A 17,658-nucleotide genomic window follows, 5' to 3' on the forward strand; every position below is an offset into this window, starting at 1 on the left:
AGATCTAAGCTCTGCAGTCCAGCCACATCCAGCCGTGAATGGTGGTGGACAATTAAACAACTAACTGGAGGAGGTGGCTCCACAAATATCCCCATCCTCAATGATGGGGGAGCCCAGCACATCAGTGCAAAAGATAACACTGAAGCATTTGCAACAATCTTCAGCCAGAAGTGCCGAGTTGATGATCCATCTTGGCCTCCTCCTGAAGTCCCCAGCATCACAGATGCCAGACTTCTGCCAATTCGATTCACTCCGCGTGATATCAAGAAACGACTGAAAGCATTGGATACTGCAAAGGCTATGGGCCCTGACAATATTCTGGCAATAGTACTGAAGACCTGTGCTCCAGAACTTGCCGCACCCTAGCCAAGCTGTTCCAGTATAGCTGCAACACTGGCATCTACCCGGCAATGTGGAAAATTGCCCAGGTATGTCCTGTACACAAAAAGCAGGACAAGTCCAACCCGGCCAATTACCGCCCCATCAGCCTACTCTCAATCATCAGTAAAGTGATGGAAGGTGTCATCAACAGTGCCATCAAGCGGCACTTGCTTAGCAATAACCTGCTCAGTGACACTCGGTTTGGGTTCCACCAGGGCCACTCAGCTCCTGACCTCATTACAGCCTTGGTTCAAACATGGACAAAAGAGCTGAACTCAAGAGGTGAGGTGAGAGTGACTGCCCTTGACATCAAGGCAGCATTTGACCAAGTATGGCATCAAGGAGCCCTAGCAAAACTGAGGTCAATGGTAATCAGGGGGAAAACCCTCTGCTGGCTGGAGTCATACCTAGCGCAAAGGAAGATGGTTGTGGTTGTTGGAGGTCGAACATCTGAGCTCCAGGACATCACTGCAGGAGTTCCTCAGGGTAGTGTCCTAGGCCCAACCATCTTCAGCTGCTTCATCAATGACCTTCCTTCAATCATAAGGTCAGAAGTGGGGATGTTTGCTGATGATTGCACAATGTTCAGCACCATTCGTGACTCCTCAGATACTGAAGCAGTCCGTGTAGAAATGCAGCAAGACCTGGACAATATCCAGGCTTGGGCTGATAAGTGGCAAGTAACATTCGCGCCACACAAGTGCCAGGCAATGACCATCTCCATCAAGAGAGAATCTAACCATCTCCCCTTGACATTCAATGGCATTACTATCTCTGAATCCCCCACTATAAACATCCTCGGGGCTACCATTGACCAGAAACTGAACTGGACCAGCCACATAAATACTGTGGCTACAAAAGTAGGTCAGAGGTTGGGAATTCTGCAGTGAGTAACTCACCTCCTGACTCCCCAAAGCCTATCCAACATCTACAAGGCACAAGTGAGGAGTGTGATGGAATACTCTCCACTTGCCTGGATGGGTGCAGCTCCAAAAACACTCAAGAAGCTCGACACCATCCAGGACAAAGCAGCCCGCTTGATTGGCACCCCATCCACAAACATTCACTCCCTCCACCACCGACGCACAGTGGCAGCAGTGTGTACCATCTACAAGATGCACTGCAGCAATGCACCAAGGCTCCTTAGACAGCACCTTCCAAACCCGCGACCTCTACCAACTAGAAGGACAAGGGCAGCAAATACATGGGAACACCACCACCTGCAAGTTCCCCTCCAAGTCACACACCATTCTGATTTGGAACTATATCGCCGTTCCTTCACTGTCGCTGGGTTAGAATCCTGGAACTCTCTTCCAAACATCACTGTGGGTATACCTACCTCACATGGACTGCAGCGGTTCAAGAAGGCAGCTCACCACCACCTTCTCAGGGGCAATTAGGGATGGGCAATAAATGCTGGCCTGGCCAGTGACACCCACATCCCATGAATGAATTTAAAAAAACCTGTTCCCGCTTTCGGCCCATACCCTTGGATCCCTTTAGACCCAAGAGCTATATCTAACTCCTTCTTGAAAACATACAATGTTTTGGCCTCAACTGCTTTCTGTGGTAGCGAATTCCACAGGCTCACCTCTCTCTGGGTGAAGAAATTTCTCCTCATCTCAGTCCTGAAAGGTTAACACCATATCCTTAGACTATGACCCCTGGTTCTGGACTCCCCCACCATCGGGAACATCCTTCCTGCATCTACCCTGTCAAGTCCTGTTAGAATTTTACAAGTTTCTATGATATCCCCCCTCACTCTTCTGAACTCCAGCGAATATAATCCTAACCGACTCAATCTCTCCTCATATGTCAGTCCCACCATCTCAGGAATTAGTCTGGTAAACCATCGCTGCACTCAGAATCACAGAATAATACAGTGCAGAAGAGACCCTTCGGCCCATCGAGTCTGCACGAATGCATTAAAACACCAGACCTGTCTACCTAATCCCATTTGCCAGCACTTGGCCCATAGCCTTGAATGTTATGATGTGCCAAGTGCTCATCCAGGTACTTTTTAAAGGATGTGAGGCAACCTGCATCTACCACCCTCCGAGGCAGGGCATTCCAGACCATCACCACCCTCTGGGTAATAAAGTTCTTCCTCAAATCCCCCTTAAACCTCCCGCCCCTCACCTTAAACTTGTGACCCCTCGTAACTGACCCTTCAACTAAGGGGAACAGCTGCTCCCTATCCACCCTGTCCATGCCCCTCATAATCTTGTACACCTCGATCAGGTCACCCCTCAGTCTTCTCTGCTCCAGTGAAAACAACCCAAGCCTATCCAACCTCTCTTCATAGCTTAAATGTTCCATCCCAGGCAACATCCTGGTGAATCACCTCTGCACCCCCTCCAATGCAATCACATCCTTCCTATAATGTGGCGACCAGAATTGCACACAGTACTCCAGTCCAGCTGTGGCCTCACCAAAGTTCTATACAACTCCAACACCTCCCTGCTTTTGTAATCTATGTCTCTATTGATAAAGGCAAGTGTCCCATATGCCTTTTTCACCACCCTATTAACCTGCCCTTCTGCCTTCAGAGATCTATGGACAAACGCGCCAAAGGTCCCTTTGTTCCTCGGAACTTCCCAGTGTCAGGCCATTCATTGAATACTTCCATGTCACATTACTCCTTCCAAAGTGTATCACCTTACACTTTTCAGGGTTAAATTCCATCTGCCACTTTTCTGCCCATTTGACCATCCCGTCTATTTCTTCCTGTAACCTAAGACACTCCAGCTCACTGTTAACCACTCGGCCAATCTTTGTGTCATCTGCGAACTTACTGATCCTACCCCCCACATAGTCATCTATGTCGTTTATATAAATGACAAACACAGCCGTCTGTCATCACTCTCTGTCTCCTATAGCTGAGCCAATTTTGAATCCACCTCATCAAGTTACCTTGTATCCCATGTGCATTTGCTTTCTTGATAAGTCTCCCATGTGGAACCTTGTCAAAGGCTTTGCTGAAATCCATGTAAACTACATCAACTGCAGTCCCTCTATAGCAAGAACGTCCATCCTCAGATAAGGAGACCAAAACTGCACACAATATTCCAGGTGTAACCTCACCAAGGCCCTGTATAATTGCAGCAAGACATCCCTGCTCCTGTACTCGAATCCTCTCGCTATGAAGGCCAACATACCATTTGCCTTTTTTACCGCCTGTTGCACCTGCATGCTTACCTTCAGCAACTGGTGTACGAGAACACACCAGGTCTTGCTGTGTATTCCCCGCCCTCAGTTTATCGCCGTTCAGATAATCTGCCTTCCTGTTTTTGCTACCAGAGTGGATAACCTCACATTTGTCCACACTATACTGCATCTGCCATGCATTAGCCCACTCACTCAACTTGTCCAAATCACCCTGAAGCCTCTCTGCATCCACCTCACAACTCACCCTCCCACCCAGTTTTGTGTCATCTTCAAATTTGGAGATATTACATTTAGTTCCCTCATCTAAATCATTAATATATATTGTGAATAGCTGGGGTCCTGGCACCGATCCCTGTGGTACCCCACTAGTCACTGCCTGCCATTTGGAAAAAGACCTATTTATCCCTACTCTTGGTTTCCTGTCTGCCAACCAATTTTCTATCCATCGCAATACACTACCCCCAATCCCATGCTCTTTAATTTTACACATTAATCTCTTATGTGGGACTTTTTCGAAAGCCTTCTGAAAGTCCAAATAAACCACATCCACTGGCTCCCACTCGTCAACTCTACTAGTTACATCCTCGAAGAATTCTAGTAGATTTGTCAAGCATGATTTCCCTTTCGTAAATCCATGCTGACTCTGCCCAATTCTACCACTGTTCTCCAAGTGCTCTGCTATAAAATCTTCGATAATGGACTCGAGAATTTTCCACACTACATGCTGACTGGTCTATAATTCCCTGCTTTCTCTCTACCTTCCTTTTTAAATAGTGGGGTTACATTTGCTACCCTCCAATCTGTAGGAACTGTTCCAGAGTCTATAGAATCTTGGAAGATGACCACCAATGCATCCACTATTTCTAGGGCCATTTCCTTAAATACTCTGGGATGCATACCATCAGGCCCTGGGGATTTATCGGCCTTCAATCCCATCAATTTCCCCAACACCATTTCTCTACTCATACTGATTTCCTTCAGTTCCCTCCTCTCACTAAGCCCTGTGTTCCCCAACATTTCTGGTGTGATATTTGTGTCCTCCTTTGTGAAGACAGAACCAAAGTATGCATTTAGTTGGTCAGCCATTTCTTTATTCCCCATAATAAATTCCCCTGTTTCTGACTGTAAGGGACCTACATTTGTCTTCACCAATCTTTTTCTCATCACATACCTATAGAAACTTTTACAGTCAGTTTTTATGTTCCCCTTAAGCTTTCTCTCGTACTCTATTTTCCCCTTCTTAATCAATCCCTTGGTCCTCCTTTGCTGAATTCTAAACTGCTCCCAATCCTCAGGTCTGTTGTTTTTCTGTATGCCTCTTCCTTGGATCTAATGCTATCTCTAATTTCCCTTGTAAGCCATGGTTTGGCTACCTTTCCCGTTTTACTTTTGCGCCAGACAGGGATGAACAATTCTTGCAGTTCTTCCATGCACTCATTAAATGTTTGCCATTGCTTATCCACTGTCATCCCTTTACGTAACGTTTCCCAATCCATCATAGCCAACTCGCACCTCATACCTTCGTAGTTTCCTTTATTAAGATTCAGGACCCTAGTCTCAGAATCAACTACGTCACTCTCCATCTTGATGAAGAATTCTATCATATTATGGTCGCTGTTCCCCAAGGGGTCTCACACAACTAGATTGTCATTTATTCCTCTCTCGTTAACAATACCCAGTCCAGGATGGTCTGTTCTCTAATAATAAAAGCAAAATACTGCGGATGCTGGAAATCTGAAACAAAAACAAGAAATGCTGGAATCACCCAGCAGGTCTGGCAGCATCTGTGGAAAGAGAAGCAGAGTTAACGTTTCGGGTCAGTGACCCTTCTTTGGAACTGACAAATATTAGAAAAGTCACAGATTATAAGCAAGTGAGGTGGGGGTGGGGCAAGAGATAACAAAGGAGAAGGTGCAGATTGGACAGTCCTGCCGGACTGAACATTGAGTTCAATAATTTCAGAGCATGACAGCCCCCCCATTTTACTTTCATTTTTAGTTACTTTTTCTTCCTTTTTTTTAACATTCTTTTTTACATTTTTTACAATCTTTTTTTGCATTTATTTCATTTCATCTTAGTTTGTTCAGTTTGCTTACCCACTGTTTTTTTCAGGTTTTTTTTCAGGTTTGCACTTGCTGCTGTTCAATATTCAGTGTATTCACACCTAATCTGTACTAATGCTTTGTCTTTCAACACACCATTAACATATTGTTTGCCTATGCTCCGTGACCTTTTGGTCAGCTATGTGGCCTGGTCCAATCTGCACCTTCTCCTTTGTTATCTCTTGCCCCACCCCCACCTCACTTGCTTATAATCTGTGACTTTTCTAATATTTGTCAGTTCCGAAGAAGGGTCACTGACCCGAAACGTTAACTCTGCTTCCCTTTCCACAGATGCTGCCAGACCTGCTGAGTGGTTCCAGCATTTCTTGTTTTTGGTCTGTTCTCTAGTTGATTCCTCAACGTGTTGGTCCAGAAAACCATCCCGTATACACTCCAAGAATTCCTGCTCTCTGGTATTGTGACTAATTTGATTTGCCCAATCTATATGCAGATTAAGATCACCCATAATTACAGATGTTCCTTTATCGCATGTGTCTCTAATTTCCTATTTAATGCCAACATCACCACTACAGTTCAGGGGTTTATATACAACCCCCACTAACGTTTTTTGCCCCTTTGTGTATCTCAGCTCTACCCATACAGATTCCACATCGTCAGAGCTAATACCCTTCCTCACTAGTGCATTAATTTCCTCTTTAACCAGCAATGCAACTCCACCGCCTTTTGCTTTTTGTCTGTCCTTCCTAAATACTGAATACCTCTGGATGTTCATTTCCCATCCCTGGTCACCTTGCCGCCATGTCTCTGTAATCCCGACTATATCATACCTGTTTACATCTATTTGCGCGATTAATTCATCCACTTTATTGCGAATACTCCGCGCATTAAGGCACAAAGCCTTAAGGCTTGTCTTTTTAACATTACTTGTCCCCTTCCCACTATTTTTCACTGTGTCCCTGTTTGATTCTGGCCCTTGATTTCTCTGCCTCTCACTTTTCTTATTCCCCTTACTGTCTTTTGTTCTTGTCTTTGATCCCCCCTCCTCTGACTCCTTGCAAAGGTCCCTATCCCCCTGCCATTTTAGTTTAAACCCTCCCCAACCACTCTAGCAAATACTCCCCCTAGGACATCAGTCCCAGTCCTGCCTAGTTGTAACCCGTCCAGTTTATACCGGTTCCACCTCCCCCAGAACTGGTCCCAATGCCCCAGGTATCTAAAACCCTCCCCCTCACACCATCTCTTCAGTCACGTATTCATCCGATATATCCTGCTATTTCTACTCTGACTAGCACATGGCACTGTTAGTAATCCTGAGATCACTACCTTTGAGGTCCTACTTTTCAACCTACTTCCTAACTCCCTATATTCTGTTTTTCGGACCTCATCCCTTTTTTTACCTACATCATTTGTACCAATGTGTACCACGACCACTGGCTGCTCACCCTCCCGTTCGGAATGCCCTGTAACCGCTCTGAGACATCCTTGACCCTAGCACCAGGGAGGCAACATACCAGCCTGGAGTCTCTTTTGCAGCCACAGAAACGCATATCTATTCCCCTTCAAATTGAATCCCCTATAACTATTGCATTCCCACACTTTTTACTCCTCCCCTGTGCAGCAGAGCCAACCGTGGTGCAACGAATTGGGCTGTTGCTGCTTTCCCCTGAGAGGCCATTCTCCCCAACAGTATCGAAAGCAGTATATCTTTTTGCAGGGGAATAGCCACAGGAGATTCCTGCCTAGTCCTCTTGCTCTGCCTGGTGGTCACCCATTCCCTTCCTGCCTGTGGTGTGACCACCTCTCTATATGTGCTATTCACGATACTCTCCGCCTCGCGGATGCTCCACAGTGTCCCCAGCTGCCGCTCCAGCTCTGAAACCCGGGCTTCCAGGGGCTGCACCTGGAGACACTTCTTGCACACATGCCGCTCCAGGGCACTGGAAATGTTCCCGACTTCCGACATGGAGCACGAGGAGCACACCACGGTTTTGAGCTCTCCTGCCATGACTTAACCCTTTAAATTAAACCTTTTGGAAGATGCTTAATATCAAATAATATCAATTACTCTCGGGCCCTTCTTCCCTGGTCCTCGTTACTACAGAACTCCCTAAAAAACACTACTTACTATATATGAAAAAAAACTGTAATCCTTTCTTACCTTCGATACTTACCCAGCTATTTAGAGTTATTCCCTAACAGCAGTGACTCACCACCAATCACCTTGCAGCTTTCCTGTGATGGCACTGTTGGCTTTTTTATTCTTTTTTTTCCAAAACTCTGGCGCGCTGGAAGAGGTCTGACTGCTCTCACACAGGTCTGACTGCTCTCACACAGGTCTGACTGCTCTCACACAGGTCTGACTGCTCTCACACAGGTCCGACTTCTCTCACACAGGTCCGACTTCTCTCACACAGGTCCGACTTCTCTCACACAGGTCTGACTGCTCTCACACAGGTCTGACTGCTCTCACACAGATCCGACTTCTCTCACACAGGCCGACTTCTCTCACACAGGTCCGACTTCTCTCACACAGGCCGACTTCTCTCACACAGGTCCGACTTCTCTCACACAGGTCCGACTTCTCTCACACAGGTCCGACTGCTCTCACACAGGTCCGACTTCTCTCACACAGGTCCGACTGCTCTCCGCTCCTGAAGCTGTCCCCCAGGGGTCAGTATTAGGGTTACTGCTTTTTAAAAATACATTAATGACCTGCATTTGGAGATACGGGACGTAATTTCAAAATTTCCAGATGACTGTGAAATATAAGCACTGATGAGGATAACAATATTCTTCAGGAGGGCCTGGACTGATCAAATGGCAGTCACCTGGCAGATGCAATTTAACAAAGAATTGTGCAGTGATACTTTTGATCGGAAGAATGAGGAGAGGTAACATAAACTAAATGATACAATTTTAAAGCAGGAGCAGAGAGACCCTGGGGGTGTATGTACACTAATCTTAGGTGGCAGAACAAATTGAGAAAGCTGTTATGAAAAGCACATGGGATCCTTGGCTATATAAACAGAGGCATAGAGTACAAAAACAATGAAGTAATACTAAACATTTATCAATAATTGGTTTGGCCTTAGCTGGAGTACTATATTCAATCTGGGCATGTACTTTAGGAAGAATGTCAAGGCCTTACAGAGGGTTCAGAGAAGTTTAAGGGGAGATTTAGTGGATGTGTTCAAAATCATGAAGGATTTTGATCGAGTAAATAAGGAGAAACTTTCCTCCGACAGAACATTTGGTAACCAGAGGACACAGATTTAAGGTGATTGGCAAAAGAAACAGGGATGATGAGACAAGGCAAATTTGTTTTCTGCGGTGAATCATGATCTGGAATGTACTGCCTTGAAGGGCGGTGGAAATTGGATAAATACTTGAAGGGGGTGAAATTTGTCGGGCTATGGGGAAAGAGCAGGGCAATGGAATTAATTGAATAGCTCTACTAAAGAACTAGCACAGGCATGATGGGCCAAATGGACACTTTTCGTGCTGTATCATTCTGTGATTCTAAGTTTAACTCTTAATTAACTAGTTATATAGAGCTGGTACTCCCATCTGTTCCTATCATTCTTTTAGGTGAATGTAGTAAGCAGAGCTGCCTGATATCAATGGGTGTTGGTCCAGTGCTTCAGCTTTTAACTTTCTCTTTTAAAACGCTTTGTATTGTGTTCCTGATTCTCAGAGCAGTCACATGTTAGTACAATCTGTCAGCAATATACTGATGTCTGCAAATCTCTGGAACTTTGCGGAATTACTTGGAAGTTTATGGAAGTTGAATTGAACTCTGTTTAATGCACCATGCTGAGGCAATGTGCAAACCTTTTTAATAAAATGTACTCTTATTTCAAACAAGGAAACAATACTAAATAGTAAGTGTTAATTGTATGCAGGTGGTGGGCATTAACTGGGCTTTCACTTGAGCACCTGTAAAGAGGCACATATTAAACGGGGTGTGGGTGGTTCAACTCCCAGCTGACTGCAGCAAGTGTTTTTGTTATTCATGTTTTTATCCCTTTGTGTTTTATTTGTCTAATAAACAGACGGCAACAGTTTTTCTTGTCGGTTTAAAATTGTCGCCCGCACACCAGGAGTCTGGAGTCACGTGTAGGCTAGAGCGAGTAAGGACAGTAGATTTCCTTCCCTAAAGAGCATTAGTGAACCAGATGGGTTTTTGCGATAATTGATGGTTTCATGGCACCATTACTGAGACCAGCTTTCAATTCCAGATCTTTATTAATTAATTGAATTTAAATTCCACCAGCTGCCGTGGTGGGATTTGAACCCATGTTCCCAGGACAGTAACATGGGCCTCTGGATTACAAGTTCAGTGACATTACCACTATGTCACCGTCTCCCCTATCGCGTCCAAAAGCCAATTGTCCAGACTGAGTACTCGGGTGACGTATATTCCAGAGGGGTCTGATTAGCTGTGGTTAGCACCGCAGCCTCACAGCTCCAGGGACCCAGGTTCAATTCTGGGTACTGCCTGTGCGGAGTTTGCAAGTTCTCCCTGTGACCGCGTGGGTTTTCGCCGGGTGCTCCGGTTTCCTCCCACAGCCAAAGACTTGCAGGTTGATAGGTAAATTGGCTATTGTAAATTGCCCCTAGTGTAGGTAGGTGGTAGAGAATATGGGATTACTGTAGGGTTAGTATAAATGGGTGGTTGTTGGTCGGCATAGACTCGGTGGGCCGAAGGGCCTGTTTCAGTGCTGTATCTCTAAATAAAAAAATGGAGGGATGCGACAGTTGTGGGACGTGCAGGAAAAGCTACTGGCAAGTTTAAATATTGGTTGAGTGTTCATGGACTGGCAGAATGGAGTGAAAGAGTGGAGAGTTCGAAAGTGCAGTGCAAGTTCTAACAGGTGCAAGGTCCAGAAGTAACTCTTGCATCAGGAAACGATCAAGTACCGGAGAAAGAGCCTCCAGTTGTGTGAGAGGGTGATCTCACAGTCCCAACAGGCATAAAAGTGCAAGTAGAGGCTGTGGCTTGAATTGATTACACAATGTGAATAGCAAAAGTCCTCTTGATTGTAAAGTTTTGGTGGTTGCCAATAAACTTGAGGATAAACTAATAAGAGATGCAAAATAAAAGGAATTAGATAGTTGGAGAGAGTTTGGAGTTTATTCTGAGGTACCAGAAAAGGAGAAACTTGCCTGGTCACATAGGTGGATTTGCACTGAAAACATCTTGCAAATGGGACTTATAAAGCTAAAGCAAAGCTAGTTGCGAGGGGTTTGCAGAGCGACTGAGTGATACAGATGTTAGAGTGGACTCTCCCAGTGCTAGAAAAGAAATCTTGAAAATCTTTTTATCGCTTTTGGCCACATATTCATGGGAGTGTAGATCAATCGACATAAAAGCTGCATTTCTGCAGGACGTTACTTTTCAGAGAGAATTGTTTTTGAAACCATCCAAAGAGGCAGCAGATACAGAAGGGAAACTATGGAAACTAAACTAATTCGTCTATGGCCTGAATGATTTTTCCAGGGTGTGGTATTTTGCAGGGAGATCTGTTTTGTAGAAAATAAGTTGTGTTCAACTAAAAGCAGATCCCGCAATGTTTTATTGGTATCATAAAGGGAAACTTTCAGGCATCTTCATGATGCAGATTGATGATTTGTTATGGGGTGGTACTGTGGAATTTGAGAAATGTATTATTTATAAGATTAGAGTAGAATTTAAAATTGGGAGTCAGGCCTATGGAGCTTTTAAATGTATTGTTTTAGATATTAAGCATATGTTGGTCTGGAATAACTTTAAATCACAATCCTATTTAGAGAGTGTTACTCCCATCCCAGTTAATCATGTTAGGTCATCACAGAAAGATGACGATATATCGAAAGGGACAGAGTAATTGTGAAGCTTGATTCGGCATTTAAACTGTTTGGGCACTTAGACAGGATCAGATGCCAGTTTTGATGTGTTGGAATTAAGTATTATAATCTAACACTAAAGCCGAGAATGGTTTAAGGGCAAATAAAATCTGGAGAAATGAGTACTTAATATATAAGTGACTTAGATGAAGGGACCAAAGGTATGGTTGCTAAATTTGCTGATGATGAAAATAGGTAGGAAAGTAGGTTGTGAAGAGGACATAAGGAGGCTATAAAGGGATATAGATAGGCTAAGTGATTGGCAAAAATCTGGCAGATGGAGTATCATGTGGGAAAATGTAAAGTTGTCCATTTTAGCAGGAAGAATAACAACAAAGCATATTATCTAAATGGTGAGAGATTGCGGAGCTCTGAGATGCAGAGGGTTCTGGGTGTCTTAGTGCATGAATCGCAAAAGGTTAGAATGCAGGTACAGCAAATAATTAGGAAAGCTAGTAGAATCTTATCATTTATTGCGAGGGGGAATTGAATACAAAAATAGGGAGATTATGCATCAGCTATACAGGGCATTGGTGAGACCACATCTGGAGTACTGTGTACAGTATTGGTCTCCTTATTTAAGGAAGGATGTAAATGCATTGGAAGCAGTTCAGAGAAGGTTTACCAGACTAATACCTGGAATGGACGGGCCATCTTATGAGGAAAGATTGGACAGGCTAGGCCTTTATCTGCTGGAGTTTAGAAGAGTAAGAGGTGACTTGATTGAAACATATAAGATCCTGAGGGGTCTTGACAGGGCGGATGTGGAAAGGATGTTTCCCCTTGTGGGAGAATCTAGAACTAGGGGTCACTGTTTAAAAATAAGGGGTCGTCCATTTAAGACCGAGATGAGGAGAAATTTTTCTCTCTGAGGGTCGTGAGTCTTTAGAATTCTCTTCCTCAAAAGGCGGTGGAAGCAGAGTCTTTGAATATTTTTAAGGCAGAGGTAGATAGATTCTCGATAAGCAACGGGGTGGTAGGTTATCGGGGGTAGGTGATAATGTGGAGAAATCAGATCAGCCATGAACTTATTGAATGGCGGAGCAGGCTCGAAGGGTCGAGTGGCCTACTCCTGCTGCTAATTCATATGTTTGGATGTTCCCATCCTTAGGTGACCCTAGGAACACGAAACTAGTCGTTTTTAACTAAGTTTCACATACCAATTTTCCTGATGGGTTGCCTGGTGCATCTGGTTTCTTAATATTTCTTAAGGCTGAAAATGGGAAATGTCCTTTATCTTGGAAAGCTAAAAAAATAAAAAGGTTGTTAAAAGTGTTTTAGCTGCTGAAACACTGGCTCTTGTGGAGGCAGCGGATATGGGATTCTATTTGCCAAATATTTTAAGTGTAATTCTGTACAAGAGGTGTACCGAAGATAGTATACCCATTTAATGTTATGTAGACTATTATTCATTATGGGATAATGTACACTCTATGAAAAGTGAGTGAGAAAAGGTTACGGATTGACCTCACTGGCTTGAAACACATGCTAGAGTGAAAGGAAATCTCTAAAAATTAAATGGGTGGATGCAAGTCATCAATTATCTAATTTTTTTACAAAAAGAAATGCTTGTATGAAGAAATTGTTAGGGGTCCTAGAGAAGGGGCATCTCGCAATGTAATGCTTTGCACAGAATATGGAGTATTTTGATTAGATTTGTTTTGAAATTTTTGTTGTACTTAAACTTTAATTTTTATTTTAAAGAGAAGGAAGGGAATCTGTTAATTGTATATTGAATGTGTTTAATTGTATGCAGGTGGTGGGCATCAACTGGGCTTTCCCTTCAGCATATATAAAGAGATGCTTATTGAAACTATGGTGTGGTTGAGTTGGGAGGTATATGCATGTAATGTTTAACTCTGTAAATAAATAGAAGACTGAGTAAAGATGGACATATTGGCTTCAGTACTATCCTTCACCAACTGGTTGTCCGGAATATAATAGTAAATATCTGTAATATATTGTAAGAGAAACTGCTTGACTAATAAGTTGCACCTTTTCCTGCAAGTTTCATATTGTTAACATTGATGACATAAATTATATTGATGACATAAACCGCTGGGTTCAGCACTACCTAGAACTGTACTCCAGGGAGAATGTTGTCACTGAGACTGCCCTCAATGCAGCCCAGCCTCTACCAGTCATGGATGAGCTGGACATACAGCCAACCAAATCGGAACGCAGTGATGCCATTGATTCTCTAGCCAGCGGAAAAGCCCCTGGGAAGGACAGCATTACCCCTGAAATAATCAAGAGTACCAAGCCTGCTATACTCTCAGCAATACATGAACTGCTATGCCTGTGCTGGGACGAGGGAGCAGTACCTCAGGACATGCGCGATGCCAACATCATCACCCTCTATAAAAACAAAGGTGACCGCGGTGACTGCAACAATTACCGTGGAATCTCCCTGCTCAGCATAGTGGGGAAAGTCTTTGCTCGAGTCGCTTTAAACAGGCTCCAGAAGCTGGCCGAGCGCGTCTACCCTGAGGCACAGTGTGGCTTTCGTGCAGAGAGATCGACCGTTGACGTGCTGTTCTCCCTTCGTCAGATACAGGAGAAATGCCGTGAACAACAGATGCCCCTCTACATTGCTTTCATTGATCTCACCAAAGCCTTTGACCTCGTCAGCAGACGTGGTCTCTTCAGACTACTAGAAAAGATTGGATGCCCACTAAAGCTACTAAGTATCATCACCTCATTCCATGACAATATGAAAGGCACAATTCAACATGGTGGCTCCTCATCAGACCCCTTTCCTATCCTGAGTGGCATGAAACAGGGCTGTGTTCTCGCACCCACACTTTTTGGGATTTTCTTCTCCCTGCTGCTTTCACATGCGTTCAAGTCCTCGGAAGAAGGAATTTTCCTCCACACAAGATCAGGGGGCAGGTTGTTCAACCTTGCCCGTCTAAGAGCGAAGTCCAAAGTACGGAAAGTCCTCATCAGGGAACTCCTCTTTGCTGACGATGCTGCTTTAACATCTCACACTGAAGAGTGTCTGCAGAGTCTCATTGACAGGTTTGCGGCTGCCTGCAATGAATTTGGCCTAACCATCAGCCTCAAGAAAACGAACATCATGGGGCAGGACGTCAGAAATGCTCCATCCATCAATATTGGCGACCACGCTCTGGAAGTGGTTCAGGAGTTCACCTACCTAGGCTCAACTATCACCAGTAACCTGTCTCCAGATGCAGAAATCAACAAGCGCATGGGAAAGGCTTCCACTGCTATGTCCAGACTGGCCAAGAGAGTGTGGGAAAATGGCGCACTGACACGGAACACAAAAGTCCGAGTGTATCAGGCCTGTGTCCTCAGTACCTTGCTCTATGGCAGCGAGGCCTGGACAACGTATGTCAGCCAAGAGCGATGTCTCAATTCATTCCATCTTCGCTGCCTCCGGAGAATCCTTGGCATCAGGTGGCAGGACCGTATCTCCAACACAGAAGTCCTCGAGGCGGCCAACATCCCCAGCTTGTACACACTACTGAGTCAGCGGCGCTTGAGATGGCTTGGCCATGTGAGCCGCATGGAAGATGGCAGGATCCCCAAAGACACATTGTACAGCGAGCTCGCCACTGGTATCAGACCCACCGGTCGTCCATGTCTCAGCTTTAAAGACGTCTGCAAACGCGACATGAAATCCTGTGACATTGATCACAAGTCGTGGGAGTCAGTTGCCAGTGTTCGCCAGAGCTGGCGGGCAGCCATAAAGACAGGGCTAAAGTGTGGCGAGTCGAAGAGACTTCGCAGTTGGCAGGAAAAAAGACAAAAGCGCAAGGGGAGAGCCAACTGTGTAACAGCCCTGACAAACAAATTTTTCTGCAGCACCTGTGGAAGAGCCTGTCACTCTAGAATTGGCCTTTGTAGCCACTCCAGGCGCTGCTCCACAAACCACTGACCACCTCCAGGCGCGTATCCATTGTCTCTCGAGATAAGGAGGCCAAAGAAAGATGGCATAAATGATAATTGCTCCCAGTTCTATCATTTTCCTGTTGACTTGACATATTCCTAACGGTTATTCCATTTAATTCCTTCTTGCTTTTCCCCATCCCCTGTCTCTGTTTTCCAAGTCTGGTCATGTCCAAGAGGCCATTTTAAAACAATTCATTCTGGGGATGTGAGCAGCACTGGCTAGGCCTGCATTCATTGCCCGCCTGGGTTGCCTGAGGCTGTACATTCATCTCAGTGCATACCTGTCCTTTTGGTAATGTTGCTGGCATGGTGAGGTGGTGTAGGTGGGGGCGGGGGGGGTCGGGTGTGCTATTTGCCAATCAGTGCAATGGGCAGTTTATCCATTGTGGCATCTGGGCATCCTGCGTAAAGTTTTATCAACAGAGATGGTTGTGTTTTAGAGCAAGTGCTACTGGTCTGCGTGTATGTCTGACGGTATTTCAATGAACTGCCGTAGCGAGCAGAAGCTGACATTTGTTTCATTCGTTTCTTCAGGTGTTTGTGGAAACATTAGACAAGTGTTTTGAGAATGTCTGTGAGCTGGATCTTATATTCCACATGGATAAGGTATGTTTTTATCTACCATTGGTGTGTTAGCTTACATTGTATCAAATTGTGTTTAACTGCTTTAAAATCAAATTTTATTTGACAATCCAAATTCCTTTATAGTTTAACAAAGACTTATGTTTAATTAGTATTACCACATAGATGGAGTTTAATAGCAGTGAATGTTAGAATCTTAAAAGATTAATAAATTGAATCTGCCTTAAGCATTGATCGACATTAGAGCAAGAGTAAATGCTGAACACAGGCTAATACTTCCATGGCCTCAAGTGTTACCACACCCACCAGAGTCATGGCTCCTTGTGATTGTGAAATGTGTTTTTCATTTATTAATTACTGGCAGATTTGTGAACATCACAAGTCCACAGAATACATAATTAATGGAGTAAAAAGTGTCTGGTAAAAAAGGGATTATGTAACTTTATCTGATTTGGCAAAGTAGCAAACTGAAAAATGCCCCTCATGCAATGTTTGTGTTTTGATGCATACAGCATCTGAAATTCGAGCATTTCAGTTCTAAATGTTAAGATTAAAATCAGCTTTGTGTAAGCTAGGTCAGTTTCAGTGTCTGGGTCACTAGGCTTTCGTACTCTTGTGATCTAGGGCTTCAGTCGAACAGAAGGCTTACCAGGCTAGTGTTTGAGGTGTTTACTTTGGTAATCAGAATGGCTATGTGTCCAGCTGTAAACTACCCGTAACCCGTGGCAAAACCCATTTCTTGCCTGAACTCAATACAGAGCCATGCCGACTACTGGGCTGGATAAGAGTGGCCAAGTGTATGGCATACAATATTGTAGAGATGTGGCTGGATTGTCAGTTCTCTTCATGATCATGGAGAAGTACCATAGGGCTGTTAATTTGTTAAGTCTGCCAGGAACATTCCCTCAGCATTCTGGATCAGTTCAGAAGCATTTATAGCAATTCTGAGAAATAGTCTGGCTCCTTAGTTGCTACAATGCATTTCAAACATTTTTGGTTTTTAATTCACATGCCAACTTATTTTGGGAAACTCTTTCCATTGTGGTGTTGTATATTGACACTGCAGTTGTTTCTCTGGCACCCTCATGCTGTATGTAACAGCAGGGCAAGAGCATGAGGATGGAAGTAACTTTTCACAAAACGTTTATAAAAGACACTTACAACTAACTTATGGCAAGTTGTAGGGTTACCAGTATGTTAGTACTTTATGCACAGATGGTATAAAAGGTGTTTTACTTTCTTTCTCAAATCATTGATGAACAAAGGCATATTTGTGGCAGTCTATCTTGAGGATTTATTTTCCATCATCAGATTATCAGCACAGGTTGGACATAATGTGTTCTCCAGATCTGTTCACAGAAGTGTTTGTTGCATTTCCTGGTGAGTTAAGGGTTAGTAATTGAGCTTCTTTGTATCTTGTAGCAACAGACTTGCCAAGATAAGCAGGATGGTTTTGAAGTACCATGAGAGGAAAACATAGCTTTTCTTCTGCTTTTAGTGCCTGAATGTTGTATATGGGAAATGTTTTGAAAGGGAATAAGGCAGGAGTTACATACAAACATACAATTAGGAGCAGGAGTAGGCCACTTGGCCCCTCGAGCCTGCTCCGCCATTCAACAAGATCATGGCTGATCTGACTGTAACCTCAACTCCACATTCCCGC

General features: G+C 44.2%; 1 protein-coding gene across 1 annotated transcript in view; it reads left to right on the forward strand.

Annotated features, from left to right (window-relative positions):
- The window catches only part of LOC137352615 (AP-3 complex subunit sigma-2), a 93,276-nt gene that overhangs the window by 43,988 nt on the left and 31,630 nt on the right, over nt 1-17,658 (forward strand). The window contains exon 4 of the mRNA XM_068018346.1: nt 15,948-16,019. Coding sequence (XP_067874447.1) covers nt 15,948-16,019 — 72 coding nt within the window. The remainder of the gene's footprint in view (nt 1-15,947; nt 16,020-17,658) is intronic.

The sequence above is a fragment of the Heterodontus francisci genome, chromosome 38, assembly GCF_036365525.1.
Source record: "Heterodontus francisci isolate sHetFra1 chromosome 38, sHetFra1.hap1, whole genome shotgun sequence".
Lineage (NCBI taxonomy): Eukaryota > Metazoa > Chordata > Chondrichthyes > Heterodontiformes > Heterodontidae > Heterodontus > Heterodontus francisci.